Source organism: Acomys minous, assembly GCF_964271855.1.
Source record: "Acomys minous genome assembly, chromosome: 2".
NCBI lineage: Eukaryota > Metazoa > Chordata > Mammalia > Rodentia > Muridae > Acomys > Acomys minous.
The window spans coordinates 121259347-121279115 of NC_140484.1; the positions used below are offsets into that span (position 1 = coordinate 121259347).

Genomic DNA, 19769 nt, shown 5'->3' on the forward strand with positions numbered 1-19769 from the left:
TGATCACAGACTTGTAACAGTGGGAGACACTGGCTAAGAGCTTCCCGGACAGAAGAATACATTTGAATGGTGCTACAGCCTTGGGACTGAGAGTCAACACTCTCTTTCTTCATAGCTGCCTAGAACAATGACAGTTTTCTCTATGAGAAACAATAAGAAAGAATAGGCATCCGGCCCTCTAATAATGTGCCCCATGCATAAGCCTAAGGAGACTACCCATTAACAAATATTGAAGTTATCCTAGCTTATAATATCCAAAGTCATGCATGTATTGTTTATCTTTGCAGCCACAACTTCCTGAAAATTGGCATAATCAGTTAAACTTGCATATCATTAAAATTAAAACAGAACACACAGGTGAGCTGTCTGTTTTCGTTACAAAATGTCTTCAGCTGTAGTATATACCTAAGAACTAAAACTATGAAAACAATGAATGAAAATAAATATGCACAATTAAAGGCATTCTCTGTATATAAATTGATATTAAACACTTCGCATTGTGCTTGGAAATATAGTTTCTAAAATGTATTCATTTCAGGTAGTCCTCTTTTCTTTAAAGAAGTAGTTTCAGAGAGTCCTGTTGCTTACCCAGTGCCACAATAGTCTGTGAAAGAGCCAGGACGTAGAAAAAGAAGGATTGAGTATGTGGTATGTGCCAGTATCTAGACATAGAACCCATGTAATGCCAATTATTCAAACTAAAAGCTCATGAATTAGACAGGACACAATTTCAGGCTCTGTTCCAGTGCTTTTCTACTCCAGTACACTGCTTCCCTTTGATCTGAATCCTCTACTTGCTTAGTATATATATATAATCACACTAGCTCCTCTAATGGCAGGGCAGCCCCAGTGACATTCACATACAATATTCCCTCTTTCTGTAGCCTCAGTGCTGCTTGCCGTGCTGACAGGTGGCTCAAACCCTGTAACTAGATAAGAATCTGGGGAGACAGAGCACAGCAATTAGCAGGCCAAGGTCAGCGTGACACCCAGGTCCAAATGGTTTAGAAGATTAGAATCGGAATTGAAATTTTCTCTTATCCAATTTAGTTCCTGGAGAGAGTAATACAGAATGGTCCCAAATGACTTATCACTTAAAAATAAATAAATAAATGAATAAATAGCATTAATGTCTGCTTATGTGGTTGCCAACTTGGAAATGTTCTCAGTGAAAGAGTGAATTGTGGTATGCGTCATCATGTCTCCCCGCGTTGCCTAGAAATGAGTCTGGCACACTTGGGCCTGATACATTCATGGTAATGTAGCCTCTACTAACGTCTGTGTGGACAATAAATATCAGAGCAATAAATAAATAAGTGTAATAGTAGATGATAATAGTGATGAATGGTTTGTCTGGGATTTGCACTCTCACGCTCTGCCAGGGTGTTTGGCCTTTACTAGCCTGCATCTTGGAGCGGTGGCCTCATCTCATGGCCCCAGGGCCCTCAGGTAGTTACTGATCACACTCAAATTTCCTTTGTGTTACTCTACACCCACACAAGCTCCTCAAGCACAGAGTCTTTGCAGAAAGATCCTTGTTGCTTATATTCATTTCCTACGTATGTGTTAGAGACATAGTTTTTTTTTCCCCCACTATCCACAGGTACTCCAAAGAGTCTGTACTTTCTGCTTCCTGACTTTGTGCTTTTTCCAAAGGCAACTCAAGGAAGGAGGCCCCAAACTAAAGCATACATACTCTTCTGTAAAAGGTTAGTCTATCAGTATCTACCTCATGAAATGGTGAACACATGGGTTCCTAGAAACTTCCTACTAGATGTAGTGAACAAAGGAAGAACAACTATCACACGTCCAAGCTGAGCATGGATGCAGCCAGTACCCGAGTCTCCCAGACCTTCTCTCAGCCTCTGACTCCCCCACATTAGCTGCTCTCCACTTCACCTTCACAGATTGTTGGAGACTCTTCTTGATACTGAGTATTGTCTAGAAAATTGAGCCCTGGTGCTGAAGTTCTTGTATATCAATTATTTATGCCACTCTCCAGTTTTCCACTCCCTCATTTGCTTAGTTTTCTAGTCTCTGAAAGTGTGAAAATGCTTTAGATTCCAAAGTTAGAAGAGTCCTCCATATGTAATGCCTTAAGGGAAAAGAAGCCTAAATGTTTCGTGATTAGGAATCTTTTATACATTTTGCATCTTTTGTTTTATTTTTCTTTACTTTTTTTAATCTCATTTTAAAAAGTATCATATTTACATCTTTTCTAACCCTTTCTCCTCCCTCCAACTCTTCCTGTGTTAGTACCACTCTTTCTCAAATTCACCTCTTTTTTAAATTATTGTTGTTACACACATATATAAATAAAATCTAGTAAGTTTATTTAGTGTTGCCCCTGTGCACATGTCTTTGGGGCTGACTATTTAGGGTCCTCATTCATGAAGAAAATTAAATCTTCCTCTCTCAGTAACCACTAATTGTTCCTAATCTAGAGGTAGAAGTTTGAGGTAGTTCTTGCTCCCAGGTTGATATGTGAAGTGATATTGCCATGATTCAGGTTTTGTTTATGTAGCTATATTGTTGAGATTTCATAGGTGTGGCTCTGTCACATACAGATAGCTACTATCTGCTAGCTGATGACTATTGGCCTCTGCAGATGATCTTCTCACTGTTACAATCTTTCTGTCTTGTCTTCCATAATGTTCCCTGGACATTAGGTATAGGAGTTGTGGTGTAGATGTATCTATCTACTGGGGTTAGGCACCCCATGGTGAGGATCTTACCAGCCACGTACCACAGGCAAGTTGAATATCCATTTGTACACAGTGGAAATGTCACATCTCCATATAGATGCTGCACAGATTACATAATGTAATTTCATGAAAACTTCCTAGGAGTATGCTTGGCACATATTAGGAATTTGAGTACATTTATATTTTAATTTTGAGAACATAGCTACACTCATATGGCCAAGCTCAAGAAAATCTGAAGACAGTCACTATAAATATCCCATCCAATGCAGTATGGTAGCTATGATCATGCTACACGGAGAATAATACTTCCTTTCTGAACACTTCCTTTTAATCTAAGGAGAGCTTTCAGGGTTGACATTTTAGGCATCATTATTCTCATTTGTTAAATGGCTTTTTTTATAGATGTCTCACAGAACTAGGACTATCATGGTAACTTACTATATGCACAGGAACTGTATAAAATAAAATGTTTGATAGTCCATATCATGCACTTTTGCCACAGGAAATATCATGAGGCTCCTGACCACTTTCATATCACAGTTTCCACAGAGGAATAGCTCTGTTGCATCACTTAAAATTGAAGGTGAAGAGGTTGTCTCGAGATCACGATAGACACCTATTACAGAAAACCTACAATATTCTAGTCACTGATAAGGAGGCTAGAAGCACATTCATGGACTATTTCCCCCATAGGGACCAGTAGTTAGAACCAAAGAAACTGAAGGTCACATGAGGAAGTAGGGAGTCAAGGAAGTTAGACATAGCTCAGGTTGCTTGGCAAGCCAAGTAACAAGGTGCATGCCTCCCGACTCAAGCTCTCATACCACCTGGCACCGCCCTGATGGTGTAAAATAACAGACGCCGTCAGAATTAAAATTTCAAGGAGCCATGACAGTAGGCAGATTGACATGGGCTCTGAAGGAAGTGGAGACGAGGCTGCAACTATGCAGAAGTGTGTGCGATCTGAGGGAGACCAGGACAAACTATCAAATAATGTGCCCAGGAGGGCAAAGGGTCTGCTGCTCTCAAAATGTTGAAGCACTTAGTTTATAATAGAACCCTCATTTGCTTTGTAATCAGAAGTAGTCAGAGATTAAAGTGTACTTAGTGGACAGGCAAGCATGATATTTCAAGTTGTAAAATGCCATTAAGGCAGAATGCTTTCTTTAAACTCACTTTCCTTGAAGGGTAACCCTTCAGTCCATTAATGTCCCTTTCAGCCATATATTTAAATAGCTTGTTACAAATTTGTCATGAAGAACAGGACTTGGAGGGGTTCAAAACTGAACTCCCAGCACTTAGATTTCAACTAAGAGGCTAGACTGAAATCTCTTCTTAGAAGATAACTCCACAAATGTCATGCCAACTGATAACAGCAACACTAGAAGAGATGCCGACCTCCATGGTTAGCATGGTTGAGGAATGCCTCGTAGGGGGTGGGCTGCCAGGAAATACCCTTTTCTCATTAATCATAACAAAGTAACTTTCACCAAGAAAGTCAGCTAACCTATCTAAGGATAAACCAGAAAGACTCAGATAATTAGTTCATTCTCTCCACTGACCTGATCAGAAACTCTATTCAGAACATACCATCACAGTGGAAATTTTAATAGCAGAAAAAACACAGAAGCAAAATTCTAACAATTTTCCATGCAAATACTTGGCTCTATACGTATCTTTTGAAGCTTCCTATTATGTATTATGCAGCTTCTTAGCATAATAATAATGTCTTTTCTCACAACTTGTCCAGAGCCTTACCTATAAAGTAGGGTACTGAAAGATGCTTTTCCTAACACTAATATTCCAAGTTTCTTTTCCATTCAACCTTTGCTTTTTCCAAAGTTTGTATGTCTCATTTTCCCTCATATCCTAGAATAACTTTCACGGTATGAAGGAATTATCATGAAAACACACACTAGAAAAAAATAAATCAGAAGCTGACACAGGCAGACATGACCATGACATCATTTTCGAATTAAAAGAGGTCTTGTGTCAGGGACTTTAAAGAATAAACTTTAGTTTGAATACTTTCTAGGATTTAACAAATTGTAGGATGTTTTTTTAAAAATACTTTGGGAACAAAGGATATCACAAACATAGGGCTAAGCAGGAAAGTGATAGTAAGAAATGTTCAAATTAGGAAAACTAAGAAGGCAGGAAGGACAGCAGTGTGCAATGAGATAATTCGAAGGTGGCCAGTCGAATGAGAATAAAATCATAGTTTTGGGAATGTGCCCCCAAACCCTCTTTTGCATCTTTTACTCTTTCTAAGTGATTCTAAACCAAAGGAATACTAGATACATAAGAGCCACTTGAAGAACAATAGTCCCAAATGGCATTAATAGCTGAAGGACAGACAGTAGAAAGACAACACATACACCTGAGAAGAACCTTTGTTACTTGGTTAAGTTTGCGATTGTTTGCATATAGGGAACACCACACAGGCTTGATACAATTGTTAGGAAAGTGTGATTAATTCTGGAGATCTTTCAGAGATGAAGACAGTGGGTCATTTAAAGAGAAAGATTGGACACTATGAGATAAAGGAACTAACGATAATTCCAAGATTCTTAGCTCAGATAAAGAAGATATTGAAAAGAAAATATGGGAGCAAGGACTATAGAAGATTACGTCTGGAGCCCCACAATGATTTCAGAGTGGTGGTAGGTTAATTTGAGTACAAATGGGAATTCATGGGGGAAAAAATCAAAGAAGCCAACAAACATACAACTGGATATTTAAAACAAAATATAAGATATAGAGATCAAAGTTTAAGTACTGATTTTGAAGTTATGAGCTTGGCATATTAAGAGTAACTTAACTCAGAGTAAGTTTGAGTGTAATAGGAAGAAAATCTCAGGTCTGCAGTACTTAGTTCAGCAAATTACATTGGAAGCATATAAAGTGCGTGACAGGACTATACCCTCAACTCTGGGAAGCAACTAAAATATTTAACACAAATTGAAAATGGTCTGTTATTATCTCCAAGAAAACATTAATGATACTGTGTTTCTGACACTAAATCAGCCTCTATAGTAATTTCCAAATGATGATTTTCCAACTGGGCTACATAAAACAATGACAAATGCTCTACTTAATGAGCCGCAAAGCAATTAAGTCACAAATTCATCAGAGAATTCTCTTTCATTTAATCATCGGAGAAATAATAAACAAATTGCACTCCGATGATTAAGTGAATTTGATAAACTAAGTACAATTTCATTTTAAAAACAGAGTTTTGAAAGCTACAAAATTCTAATGTGACACGGTCACAGGTTAGTTTTCAGGTTCTCATACAAAGAGGTGACACTGGGAAAAGTACTTAGCTAGGACTTAGATAAATTGAATTTTTATATGTGTTTTTTTCCCACTGATTTTATGACTGTGAATTTTTTGAAACCATTATGTTTCTTTGATCTTCTAGATCTTTGATTATAAGAACTAAATCTAATTTTAGGACACCATGATTTTAAAAACTAAAGAAAATAATTTATTTAAATTATTTAAGTATCTGGGTAATGCAGGTAAAAATTATTTCAGAGCTGTCTGTTGTGTTTTGCTTCTCCTGGCAGAGACCACATGATGTAGGCCAATGATGTCTTTGGCAAAGAGAGTGGATTTGAGAACCAAGAACTCTCCTTACCTTCCCCTCGACTCTTGTGTGCTTAGCCATGTGCTAGACTCTGGACATGAGCATTAAAAGCTCAGCACAGATTGGACAGATCCATTTCTCAGGAAGAAATCACACAGATAAGCAGAGATAGCAGGAAAACTTTCCCCACAAAATTCCAATGCTTTCATTTGTAAAAAAATAAATAAAATGACCTAGGAGAAATGAAATACTTTGAAATTTCACTATATTCTGTCCCTTGTGAGTTATTTTCATAAGAAGAATCACATTAATAATGTTATTTAGGGGCAGAAGACTTACATTAGTTTCTCAGCACCCACACAGCAGCTCACAATAAACCTGAAACTCCAGTTCCAAGATATTCAATGCCATCTTCTGGCCTTTTTGGACATGCAAGCACCGGGATCACGCATGATTCACATACACACATGCAGACAAAACACTCACACCCAGGAAATAAACATAAGCAAATCTTCAAATTATTTCCATTGCATAATATTGAGGAAAGTGACCATCCAGCGACTGATATAATACCAAAATCATTTCTAGCTGGAGCTTAAGAGGCTGCCAATTTGCCTTACAAACACACATTCTTCCAATTTACAATGTCAAGATTCTCAGATATATTAGTAATTCTTTTTAATACTTCTTTTGGCTAGACATGAATATGAAGTTTACGACAAAAGATTATTGTAATGACTTACTGTCTGATGTTATCCAGAGAGGCTTTCATTTGAAGACAATGCCTATTAACATATTTGGAAAGGCACAAAAACCTTGGCAGAAGCTTCAGCCTCTGTGAGACATTGCACTGTAGTATCTGAACAGTAATCTGATTCAGTGTTCAAAGTTCTCAATAATCCTTTCACCAGTCATAAATAATAAATCTATACATGCTGGGGGCTTAAACAAGAGAGATGACATACCAGTTGAGTGTTCTAGCTCTGCCTCTAGAAGACACATGTTCTAGACCCAGCACCCACATGGTGGCTCACAGCAGTCTGTCATTCCAGTTCCAGGAGACTCAACATCCATATATGTAAAAAAAAAAAAAAAAACCTCATATATGTAAAATTATAAAATGAACTAGATATATAACATTTTTTACACTGTACTTAGAAATCTATTTTCTGTGCTTCCAGAATGTACCTCTGAGTCCTCCCTGTCCCTGTACATAACAAATGGTTACTGTTATAACTGAAATATTTCCTCAGTGTAGCTTTTTGGACACTGACTGGAATTTGGAATTCTAAAACCCCACTTTTAAAATTTGTACTCTCCCCTTTTCTGTTCAAAAATAACTCAATGTAAAAATAACCTCGAGCATTTCTCATGCGTTGATTTATTTGTTATACTTTAATCTTTGGTATTTTCAATTCTTTTTTCCTTGTTGTTCTTGTGTATGTATATGTGTGGGCACATAGATGCACATAGTTTTGTGGGTGTATGCACATATGCAGGGTGTAAGCACATACATGGGTAGGCCAGAGTACAACCTTGGTTCTCTTGGAGCTCATAAATTAGGCTATAGACTTGCTGACCTCGAAGCTGCAAGGATTCAACTGTTCCTGCCATACTATTGCTGGTATTAGGGATGTGATTAGCTTTTTTACGCAGGTGTTGGGAATCAAACTCAGGATTTAATGCTCTTTTTTTTTTAAAGATTTATTTATTTATTATATATACAGTTTTCTGCCTGCATGTACTTGATGTGAGCACTTTCCTGATGGATCCATCTACCCCATCATTTATGAACCAATTTGTAAGTCACATAATTAAACAAAAGCCATACCAACACGTTCTATCAAGACAAGACTTTCTACCTTGGTACCTCATTAGACTTCCACTGAGTTTTCTAATTCTTTGAAGTCTTACTGTAGAAAATCTGCAAGGCATCTCCATTCAGGGGAGCTTTTGTATCTTTAGAGGGATCTATAAGGAAATTGCTTTGTGAAACGTTGAGGTCTTAATCAAAACATCTCATCTCCCTGCACTGTGATTTTTGACAAATTTATATTCTTTTGATTTCTAGAGAAAGTGGGAATGAAGTAATGAAGCTCTTAATCCTTACAATTTAACCACTTCTCCTTTTCATGATGATCTTTCACTGTCATGGCAATGTGGAGAGGATGTTTTCTTTCAGTCATCTTTGTAGCAGTCTCCTTAGTTACTTCATAACTTATTACCATGGATCCTGTTATCCACACTGCAATAGGATGCAGCATTGTTAAATCTCCCACTGCCAAGCACAAGTATCGGCATTCTACAGTGACCAACAAAACATGTCATTCCTTCATAGCTTCAGAGAGTATCCTCAAAACTCTAATACCTTAATGTTATTCTCTTGGAAACTCACTTTGGCTTTTATATTCTGCCTAGTGCCAGAATCAGTGGAAATATTCTTGATTGTGTTATGATGCCCTCAACTGCTGGTATGTAACTATCTTCCAGTCATATTTAGGCTGCTTCACATTGTTACTCCAGATGAGTGCTATAAATCAAACTTCATTGTATTACACTTCCAGTTCCAAAGAATAGGATTAAGAAAGGGCAGCACAAGTTAGGTGCTTTCCACTCTGTGATTCCTGGGGTCTCAGACAGTGAAACTAGGCATGACTCAGTAGATGAGAGTCACAATCTGAAATCTTTCTCACCCACATATCTAGTGGGCTTTTCTGGCAATCAGCTGGGGAGTCCTGCCAACATATGAACTCAGAGCAATATATCTGGGATGTATATGCTTCAGGCTTTCTTGTGTACTGTGAGTAAGTTCCGAAGGTGGTTGTCCCAAGAGAATAAAAATGAAGATGACCCAACATAAGAGATAAAGCAGAATATCTGAGTACCAGCACTCTAACCAGTATGAAGCAGAGAAATGTAAATGTCAACTATGAGAGAAATGACACATTGCAATAAACATATAAATGACAGGAAATGTATTGTTGGCGATGCTTGGAAAATATAATTGTGATCAATATTATCTCTGAACTAAATGACACATAATTCCAAAGTTAAGTGTGGTAGAAATGCCCCAATAAAGAAAGTAGAACCCATAAATTATAAAATATGAGAAGTTCTTCATAAAGATGGTTTACAAGTGCTTAACAGTTGGGAAGCTGAGGCAAGAAGAGCTTAAATTCAAGGTCAGAGTAGACTGCAAAGTGAGCTCCAGGGATGAGAGGTTCTTTTCTCAAAAAATAAATTGTCAGTATTTTTATAGAAAAGCGATGCAAGACAGTGTGCCGTTTTGGGTGCGTCATAGTCGCTACTCCTCAGTTGGGTTTTACTCATAGTATCTGCATTTCTTAGATCTTTTATTTGTCAGTGGGATGTTTATAAGATTCATTTGGGCTCTTGTGAGTAATATTAGTTCATTTTTGGTATTACATACAAATGCCTTTTATGACTATATTAAAATTTATCTATTCATTTTCCTGTCGCAGGGCTTTTTGAATGATGCTGCTTTAGCTGTTTTTGAACATGCATCACTGGTGCTCATGAGCATGGATTTTGGGGACACTCTCCAACAGTAGGACAAGCAAACCACAAAGCTCATAAATTTTCAGTTTTGTTGGATAATGTCAACATGCTTTTTATTTTTAATTGAGTCAATTTAATGTAATACAACCCATAAAAATAAGAGCTATTTTGCTTGGTCCTTATCCTGGAGAATAGTATTATCATATTTTCTAGTTTTTCCAGGCCACTTTGCTGTAATGGTTTGGTTTAATTTTGCCCCATGTTACTGTGGGACTGTATTTTTAAAATGTTGGTTGGTTGTGTAAATTTTCTGTTTGTACAGTTCAACCTTTCTACTAAATATTCTATTGTGTTCCCTTTTTTGTGCTTTTCGTTTTGCCTTACATAGCCACATGTTCTAGATGCAAGCCTTTTTAACAACTATGTGCTTGTATCTTTTTCTTTTCTTTCTTTTTTTAAATTATTCACTTTACATCTCAATCGTATCCCCCTCCCCTCCTTCCCTCCGGTCCCTTCCCTCCCTTCGTCCCTCCCTCATCCCCCATCTCCCTCCCCTGTCCCTAAGAAAAGGGAAGATGCCCCTCACACTGCTGCAAAAGAAAGCTCCTCATCAAGATGGTTTATTTCTTCTTTCACAATGTCCTGGCAGCCACATCAGGGTAAAGTGATCAAAAGGCATGCAACTGAGACCATGCCAAGGGCAGGCCCCATCCCCTTTCTTGAGGGCCAACATGGGAGCTAATCTGCCCACTGCATGTATATGTGCAGGGGATCTAGGTCTAGTCCATGCCTGGTCTACAGTTGGTGCTTCAGTCTCCACGAGGCCCTCGGGCCCAGGTGAGTTGGGACTGTTGGTCTTGTTGTGCGGCTCCTGTGGCCTCTGGGTCATTCTATCTTTCTCCACTCTTCTGCAAAAACTCCCTACACTCCCTCAGCCCATTGTACGGCTGTGAGTCTCAGTTTCTGTTTCCATCCATTGCTGAGCAGAGCCTCTCAAAGAACAACCACACTAGGTTCCCTATCTGGAAACACAGTAGAGCATCATCAACAGTGTCAGAGGTTAGCTCTCTTTAACATGGAATCAGTCTCAGGTTGGGCCAGGCATCAGTTTCACATTCATCTTGATCTCTGCTCTATCTTAATGCCTGCATCTCCTGAAGGCAGAGTAAATTCCTGATGGAGATTTTTGTAAATGAGTTGGTGTTCCCCTCTCTCCACCAGGATTCCTGGCTGACCAGAGGGTGGACTATCTAGTCTACATGACTCGGGCCACCAGGGATTTCACCTAGAGTCACTGTTGTGTCCTCCCAGGAGCCCACCCTGTTGTAGGTCTCCTACTTGACTAAGAGGTTCCCCATTCCATAGTTGCTCCTCTCTACACACCTTCTGTCACCTTGCCCCTGCTCACTATATATCTGATCTCCACCCTCATTTCCCCTAACCTATTCCCTCTCTTCAACGTGTTCCACTGACTAGTCTATTTCCCCTACTGAGTGAGATTTGAGCATTTCCTGCCATCTATTCCTCTTGGGTGTGTTCTAGGGATTTTTAGGTCTCCTTTTAAGCTGCTAGTCTGAGAACTCTCCAATTTCATTATGAAGTCACTTAGTACTATGAACTTTCCCCTCAGCACTGCATTCATTGTGGCCCATAAATTTGGGTATGTTGTGCCTTCATTTTCATTAAAATTCTAAAAAGATATTAATTTCTTTATTTCTTTCCTGTTCCAGTGGTCATTGATTAGAGAGTTTCCATGATTATGTAGGGTTTCTTTTTCTTGTTTTTTGTTATTGTTGAAAGATAGCTTCAATCCAGGATGGTCTGATAAGATACGAGGGGTTATTTCAATTTCTACCTGTTGAGGTTTGCTTTGTGACCAACCATGTGATCTGAAGAAGGTTCTGAGAAAGATGTATATTCTTTTTGTGTTTGTATTAAATGTTCTGTAGATATATATGACATTCATGTGATTCATGATTTCTGTTGGTTTCATATCTCTCTGTTTAGTTTCTGCCTCAATTATCTGTTCATTGGTGAGAGGGGTGTTGAAGTCTCTCACTATCAATGTGTGGGTTTTGATGCTTGGTTCCAGTTTTAGTAGTGTTTCTTTTATGAATGTGGACACTCTTGCATTTAGGGCATATATGTTCAGAATTGAGAGTTCATCATGGTGGATCTTTACCTTGATGAGTATGAAGTATTTTTCCACATCTCTTTTGATTAAATTTGGTTAAAAGTCTATTTTATTACATACTAGAATGGCTACTCTAGCTTGTTTCTTGTGTCCATTTAATTGGAAAATCTTTTTGCATCCCTTTACTCTGAGATAATTATTTTTATTGATGAGGTGTATTTCCTGTATGCAACAAATTGATAGATCTTGTTTTCACATCCATTCTGTTAGTCTGTATCTTTTTATTGGGGAACTGAGTCAACTGATGTTGAGTTATATTAATGACAAATGATTGTTACATTATGTTATTTTGATGTTGGTGGTGGTAGAGTATGTGTGTATGGTGTATGTATTCTTCCCTTCTTTTGGTTTTGCTGCTGTGGGATTATTTATTTCCTCTGTTTCCCTGGTTATAGTTAGCCTCCTTGGGTTGGAATTTTTTTTTTAATATCTTCTGTAGGGCTGGATTTGTTGATAGATATTTTACATAATTTATTCAAATTACATCGTAATTGTTATACCCTCACTTATATCTTCACACTGCCCCCATCTTTTGTCCTATTCACCTCTGACAGAAGGGGACCACCTCCCTCACCATATGACCACAGCCTATCAGGTCTCATTCAGATAGACTACTTCCCCTTCCTCTGTGCGCTGCTGCCAGGCATCCTCACCAATGGGAAGGGAACAATTTGGGGGCAGCAGAGTTATTTTTTAAATTTGTTTTGTCTTGGAATATCTTGTTTTGTCCATCTATGGTGATTAAAAGTGTGTCTGGGTATAGTAGTCTGGAATGATATCTGTGATCTCTTAGTGTCTGTAAGATATCTGCTCAGGCCTTTCTTGCTTTTAGAGTCTCTCTTGAGACATCAGGTGTAATTCGGATAGGTCTACCTTTGTATGTGACTTGGCCTTTTCCTTTCTCACTTTTAATATTCTTTGTTCTGTACATTTAGTGTTTTGATTATTATGTGGCAGAAAGATTTTCTTTTCTGGTCCAATCTATTTTGTGTTCTGTAAGCTTCTTGTATGTTTATAGACATCTCTTTCTTTAGGTTGGGGAGGTTTTCTTCTTTAATTTTGTTGAAAATCTTTTCTGGAGCTTGGAGCTTGGAGTCTTCTTTTATTCCTATTATTCTTACAGGTGATCTTTTTATAGGGTCTCAGATTTCTTGAATGTTTTGTGTCAGGAACTTTTTAGATTCAATATTTTCTTTGACTGAGATATCTATTTCTTTGATCATATCTTCTACACTTGATAGTCTTTCTTCCATCTCTTGTACTTTGTTGACAGTGCTTGTGTCTATAGTTTCTGTTCTTTTCCCTACGTTTTCTATCTCCAGGATTGCCTCAGCTTTTGTTTTCTTTATTGCTTCTATTTCCATTTTCAGGCCTTGAAGAGTTTTATTCACTTCCTTCTCCCATTTGACTGTGTTTTCCAGTATTTCCTTAAGGGATTTACTCAATTCCTTCACTTGTTTGATTGTATTTTCCAGTATTTCATTCAGGGATTTATTTTTCTCTTTCAAGTCCTCTATTATGTTCATAGCAGTGGCTTTAAGATCATTTTCTTGTGCTTCATGTGTATAGGGTACCCAGGTCTTGCTGAATAGAATAGTTGGGTTCTTGTTATGCTATATGGCCCTGTGCCTTGTTGCTCATATTCTATTTCCTTCCTTCTTTCTTTCTTTCTTTCTTTCTTTCTTTCTTTCTTTCTTTCTTTCCATTGGTGTTTGCCTATATGTCAGCAAGAGGGTGTCAGATCCTCTGGAACTGGAGCTACAGACAGTTTTGTGCTGCCATGTGGGTGCTGGGAATTGAACTCAAAACCTCTGGAAGAGCAGCCAGCACTCTCGACCACTGAGCCATCTCTCCAGGCCTTGCTTGTGTTTTTACACTGATGTTTAGCCATTTGGTTGTGCCTGGTGTTAGGATTCTCCTTCAGTCCTCCTACTTGTGATGTCATTGCCTACCTGCCACAGGGCGTGGCCATGTGCAGAGTCCTATAAAAGACAGACCCTCCATGTGGTCTCTCACTCTCTAACTTTCACTCTACCCTCTCTCCTCTACCCTCTCCCATCTCTCTACTTTCTCTCTCTTACTCCCTCTCTCTCTCTCTCTCTCTCTCTCTCTCTCTTTCTCTCTCTCTTTCTCTCTCTTGGGTACCCCTTTCCCTCTTTCCTTCTCCCTCCATGCTCATTTAACAAACTCTTCTACAACTAATAACTGTTGCCTGGTACCTTCCTATATCTGATACCTTCTATTCTATAATTGCTTTAATTATTAAATATAAAATTGGTGGCCCGTACTGGGAAGGCTCTTCCAGAACTGTCTTAAGTCTGGAATCCTTTCTACTGAACTCATTCTAACACACTTCCCACAATAATTTTCTTGTGGTACAAACTTCACTCTAAAAAAAACAAAAAACAAAAAACAAACAAAGAAAAAAAAAACAAACTTCACTCTATAGCTCCATTTATTCCTGTATGAACCCTGCCTTCAGACCATGATTATAAGCGTAGACAAATTTCTTTGCTCTCTCAAGGGGCCCGGAAAGCAGGTATCTCTTCACCACCGTCCGCATAGCTTTAACATAAAGTTCTTGTCCCAATCCTCTACTAGACTATATGTATGTCTACTGCCTTTTCCTACAATATGTACATGCCTAACAATATGTATTTCACTGTAGGTTTGAAACAGTGATGATACTCATGTGTCTGAAATGTATCTCCCTTTCTAAACTTAAAAGGATTCTTGTAAGCAACAGGAAATCCATCTCTCAGGTCAAATGAAATCCAGATAAGTAATACGACCCCAAACCTAAGTTTCTCACCTATTGCATATCTCTGAGAGTGGGATTCCTCTCCCTTGTCCCTGGTTTTGGGAACCCCCCTCACCTAACTACCTGGTCGCCACCTTTCTGCACCCGAGACCAGCTGACAACCCCAGCCTGCATAACTGACTCTCTCTTCTCACTAACCAATAACGGGCAAAACCGCTGTTTCTGCTTCCCCCTTCTGTGTCTGCAGCCACCGCTGCTGCCCATGAAAAATAGTCCACTCGCCGTTTCTCCAGGCTCCTCACTTGTATCTTCCCACTGCTGTCTGAGAATCTCAAATCCCTATGCCCACATTAAGGGCTTCTAAGCATAGGTGCCTCTGTAACCAAACTTAGACAGTTCCATAATTAAACTGTTTTAATTATTTCCAGCAACTGGCTAAATGAAAGCAAGTTCCCATATACAGACCTTTTCTTTGCTCTCCCAAAATTTTCACGAATTGTCAGCATTGTCTCAAGCCTTTTCTCTTTGCTCTCCCAAGAGTTTCAAATGTGCACCTAAAGGGAGTTTTCTCCGTAACGTACTAACTTTGTCTTCTGCCCACATACATATTACAGTATCCTGCCAGACTTCCTACATCTGGTACATCATCAAAGCAGCTACCCACAGCGCTCCCGCCCAACCGCAGAAATCATGCCAGCTGGACCTGCATTGCCCTTCCCAGATGCAGATGTTCTCAGACCCTGGACAGCAAGTGCAACAGCCTGTTCTTTCTGAACCTGACCAACATTTCAGCCTTTTTAAACCCCCTACTGCTGCCTTACTGTCAGCAGGACGTTGTTAAGATGATTACTTCCCCCCTTATCCATTTGCAAAATTCTGAAATGATGTGCTCCAGGCCCGGGACAAACAGCTCCAAGTTCCCCCAGCACTTCTCGCTCCCTATCTGCTGCAGGACATGGCTGACATAGCCTGCCTTCTACCTTAAACTTTCAGGGCAGAACTTTTCCTTCCCCTTAACTATATAATCTGGACATTTTGTTGCTACTGCTTTTTTTCTATCCCTTTTCTCCCTCATCTACATTTATATACTTTAACTTACCTTATATAAAAACAATCCAACGTTCCTCATTTTTTAATTAGAGGAAAAGGTGGGAATGTTAGGATTCTGCTTCAGTCCACCTACCTGTGATGTCATTGCCTACCTGCCACTGGGGCGTGGCCCTGCCCAGGGCCATATAAAAGACAGACCCTCCATGTGGTCTCTCACTCTCTAACCTTTCACTCTACCCTCTCTCCCTTTTGCTCTTTCCTCTATCCCTCTCTCTACTTTCTCTCCTCTCTCCACCTCTCTCTCTCTCCCTCTCTCTCTCTCTCTCTCTCTCTCTCTCTCTCTCTCTCTCTCCCTCTCTCTTTGGGATACCCCTTTCCCCCTTTTTTTTTCTGCCCCCATGCTCATTAAATGAACTCCTCTACAATATAATATCTGCTGCCTGGTACCTTCTTATATCTGATACTTTCTATTCTATCACTGCTTCAATTATTAAATATAAAATCTGGTGTTAGCAAGCCTGGTGGTGCCTGAGGGTCGTTGGCCTGTAGGATTATAGGTATAGCTGGTGGTCCCAATGGTAGCAGTCCTCTGGATTTCCCGGGTGTTAGCAGGGAGAACTGGTAGTCTGATGGAGAGATAAACCTGTTTTTGTTATGTTCTCAAGTGTGGGATCAGAACGTTCTTGTGAGAAAAGGTGAGGTTAATCCACTAAAAGACCAACCACCTTGTGTGGGAGCTTGACTGTTGCCAGCTGAAAAGATCCTGTGAACAGACTCTGGGAGGAGATTAAAAAAAAAAAAATGAGGCCAAACCTGGAGGCAGGGCCTTTGGAGACTTGGGATAGTTTTGACTGTTCATTGTTCCACTTCGAGAAGCTCCTAGAGAGACCTGTTCAAGGGAAGGCTTCGGGGCTCCGGACTCTTGCTGAGGTTCTGGATTCTGGTTACTCCGGGTTCCAGCAGAAGAAATCCTGCTGATTACTCCAGGAGAATCATTCCTCGGAACTGATATCCTTATGGTTTTGTTATTCTTTAATACTCTTTTCCTATCGTTTAGGTAAGTCGGGTTATAAGGGACGTACGCTCTGTTAATAAATTCTTTAAAAATATATTGGTTGAGAAAATTGAGCCTACAGTAGTCTCTAATGGCTGCTGGTCACTGAGATTAAAGGTGGAGAGGCGGACCAGGAATTAAGGCACAATGGATGCTATTGGTCTCTGTTGGGTGGCAGTTTCTTCTCTTACATGATGGTCACTGCTGCTCTTTGATGGCTGCTGTTCCTCAGTGGTTGCCAATCTGCTATTCCAAGTGGTTGCTGTTCTCAAGTGATTGCAGGTCACAGAGGATGGGGATAGAGATGTAGCCCAGGAAGTGGTGCAGATTCCTAGAAGAGCCCTGGAGTATGCTGGTGGGAAGTGGGCACCTGTGGCCCAGGACAGAGAGCACCCCTTCGCCTGGGCTCTATCAGGCCAGGAGCTGGGTGAAAGGCTCTCACCTGGCCTGCTGTTCCCAGGTCCTTACTGATCATGAGGATGGGGGTGGAGATATGGAATGGGAAGTGGTGTGTGCCCTGGGGCCAGGAAGAGGGGCGATGGGAGAGGGAGGACCAGGTGTCAATGGTCCAGGGCAAGAGTACATCTTTATGGCTAGGTTCTAGCAGGGTAGGGTGCTTATATCTTTTTTTATTTCTTTAATATGTCAATAACTTACCTTGTGGTCAATTTGTTCTTCATTTACTTAAGAAAGATCCACTACTTACAGTTCTACTTAAAAGCTGTTTGTGGTGGTGTATGCCTTTCTTGCGAGCACAGAATAACAACACAAAGTTATGTGTTTCAATGTGTCTTCTGATACCTCTTTCTATTTATATCTGTAAAGTAACTGTGGTTGATGTATTTGTTCCATATGTTGGTAACTATTCAATTTTATGTGTCTCTCCATTGTTGAGGTTATACACAAGGAACAGGAAAAAAAAAAACCTCTAGAACTCATGGAATGTGGCCCATTGTTTAGCATATCCATGATGGGGCCAAGAACTACATGTCCTGAGGACTTCACGCTGTTATGGAACATAGCTCAGCTTGTTACCCTTGTGGTCCTCTTAATCCTCCCAACATATGAAGTGTCTGAGTGCTATAAGGGGTGCTTCCAGACCCTCACTGGGCAGTATCACTGGTACTCACAATAACAATATTTAATCTCTTTCAGGCACTGCTGCTGGAACAGATGAATGATTCAACCACCACACTTGAAAATAATATACAGATGTAGATTGCTAAGAGTGACCACTATCCTCAGAAAGAATTTGGAAACAACAGGTTGTTCAGCAAGGTTAGGTAAAGATGTTTTTACTATTGGCTCTGATGCAGAAAATCTTAGTGAATAATTTGAAGTTAAGGAAAAGTACATTCTTAATACTAAAGCTAGGGACTTTTTCAAGTTGGTGAGCAAAGACAATACCCAAATTAGTACGAGGTGATGTGACTCTCTCACTGAAACTAGATTCAAGGTGACTAATTTGTTATACTTATTTTTGCCCTCAAATTTCTGATATGATTTAATAGAAATTATTGATGAGTAAATGAGTACTTTTAGGGTTTAAAGGAGAATGACTGACAGTTTCTATATAGAAGTTTAGATTTGTGATTCTTTTAAGATTTTTAAAAGATTATTTTTTTAAATAATTGATTCTTTCTTTGTAACCACAAATGGCAGCCTGTCAGTAAAGAAAAGCTGGCTGAGAAATTACCTTGTTTGCTTATACTCTGTGAATATACCACAAGTTGCTTAGATACTAATGTATATGGGTTCTCGGAAATAACGTGTTTTTCATGTTTGTTTCTTACCCATAATACTTAAAGCATTTGGTCATGTGAAGATGTTGAAGAACATGTTTTTCTTGTGTATACTCGCTGTAATCATTCAGTTAAAGAAAAATAGAACGCAACCACATTGTGATTGTTGTACTGCTTAAAAGATTTTACTGGGTCATATATGCTGTGTGAGAAACAATAAAGCTGTTGGAACTCATTCTTTGGGGTTTGTTCCATCCACCAAGATGTGTGTGTGTGTGTGTGTGTGTGTGTGTGTGTATGTATGTGTGTAATATTGTTGGAATCTATTTCCACCCACCCAATATGTGAATGTATGTATGTATGTATGTTTGTATGTATGTATATATGAAAATGTGTAAAGTAAGAGAAGCTTGAAAGAAGAAGTTTCTTGGAACCTACCTGCTGGAGTCTATCTTACTTTATCATCAATGTAAGTATAAGTGTGTGTGTGTGTGTGTGTGTGTGTGTGTGTGTGTGTGTGTGTGTGTCCTTCCTTTCTTTTTTAGACACTTGCCACCACCAGTGGAAGCTCCCACTAGTAACCATCAGCCCTAGCCCCTGCTTGCCCCGACCAGTGGAAGCCCCCCTTGGAGCTATCAGCTCTCGCCTCCAATTACATGCTACCTATAAGCCCTGGCCCAGAAGCTATCAGCACTGGCCCACCACCAGCAATTTAATTTTGGCCCCTCAGTTTGCCATTATCAGTAGAATCCATCGCTGGTAACAATCAGTTGGGACCTGGAAAGTTGCCCTCAGAGGAAATCTGCAGAGTCTCCAGCTACCAGGAGGATCTACACCCTCCCTCATGTTCCCCAGTTAATACTCATGCTCTTCTTCACTATTCCAGTGCACTGATAGATGGTCTTCTATATTCTTCTTTATTTAGGTACCTGAAGAGATGGTTTTTGATACTCTATAAATATCAATTGTCCCGAGCAGCTATTGAAAATACATGTTTTCCCCACTGTCCTCCATTTTCATGAGATTCATCTCACATTTGTTGTAACCTCCTCTACACTTGTTAATTGTATCTTTTACTGTGAAAACATTTTTTATTTTGAAGTCCCATTTGTCTATTTCTGTCTTCGAGTCTTTAATTGTAAATCAGATCCA

At 39.4% G+C, this 19769-nt stretch overlaps 1 protein-coding gene across 1 annotated transcript in view; it reads left to right on the forward strand.

Annotated features, from left to right (window-relative positions):
* GRM5 (glutamate metabotropic receptor 5) overlaps positions 1 to 18605 on the forward strand; it is an 879135-nt gene extending 860530 nt beyond the window's left edge. The window contains exon 9 of the mRNA XM_084773382.1: positions 18031 to 18605. Within this exon, the coding sequence (XP_084629508.1) occupies positions 18031 to 18052 (22 nt within the window). The 3' untranslated portion in view covers positions 18053 to 18605. The remainder of the gene's footprint in view (positions 1 to 18030) is intronic.
* The last annotated feature ends 1164 nt before the right edge of the window (positions 18606 to 19769 follow it).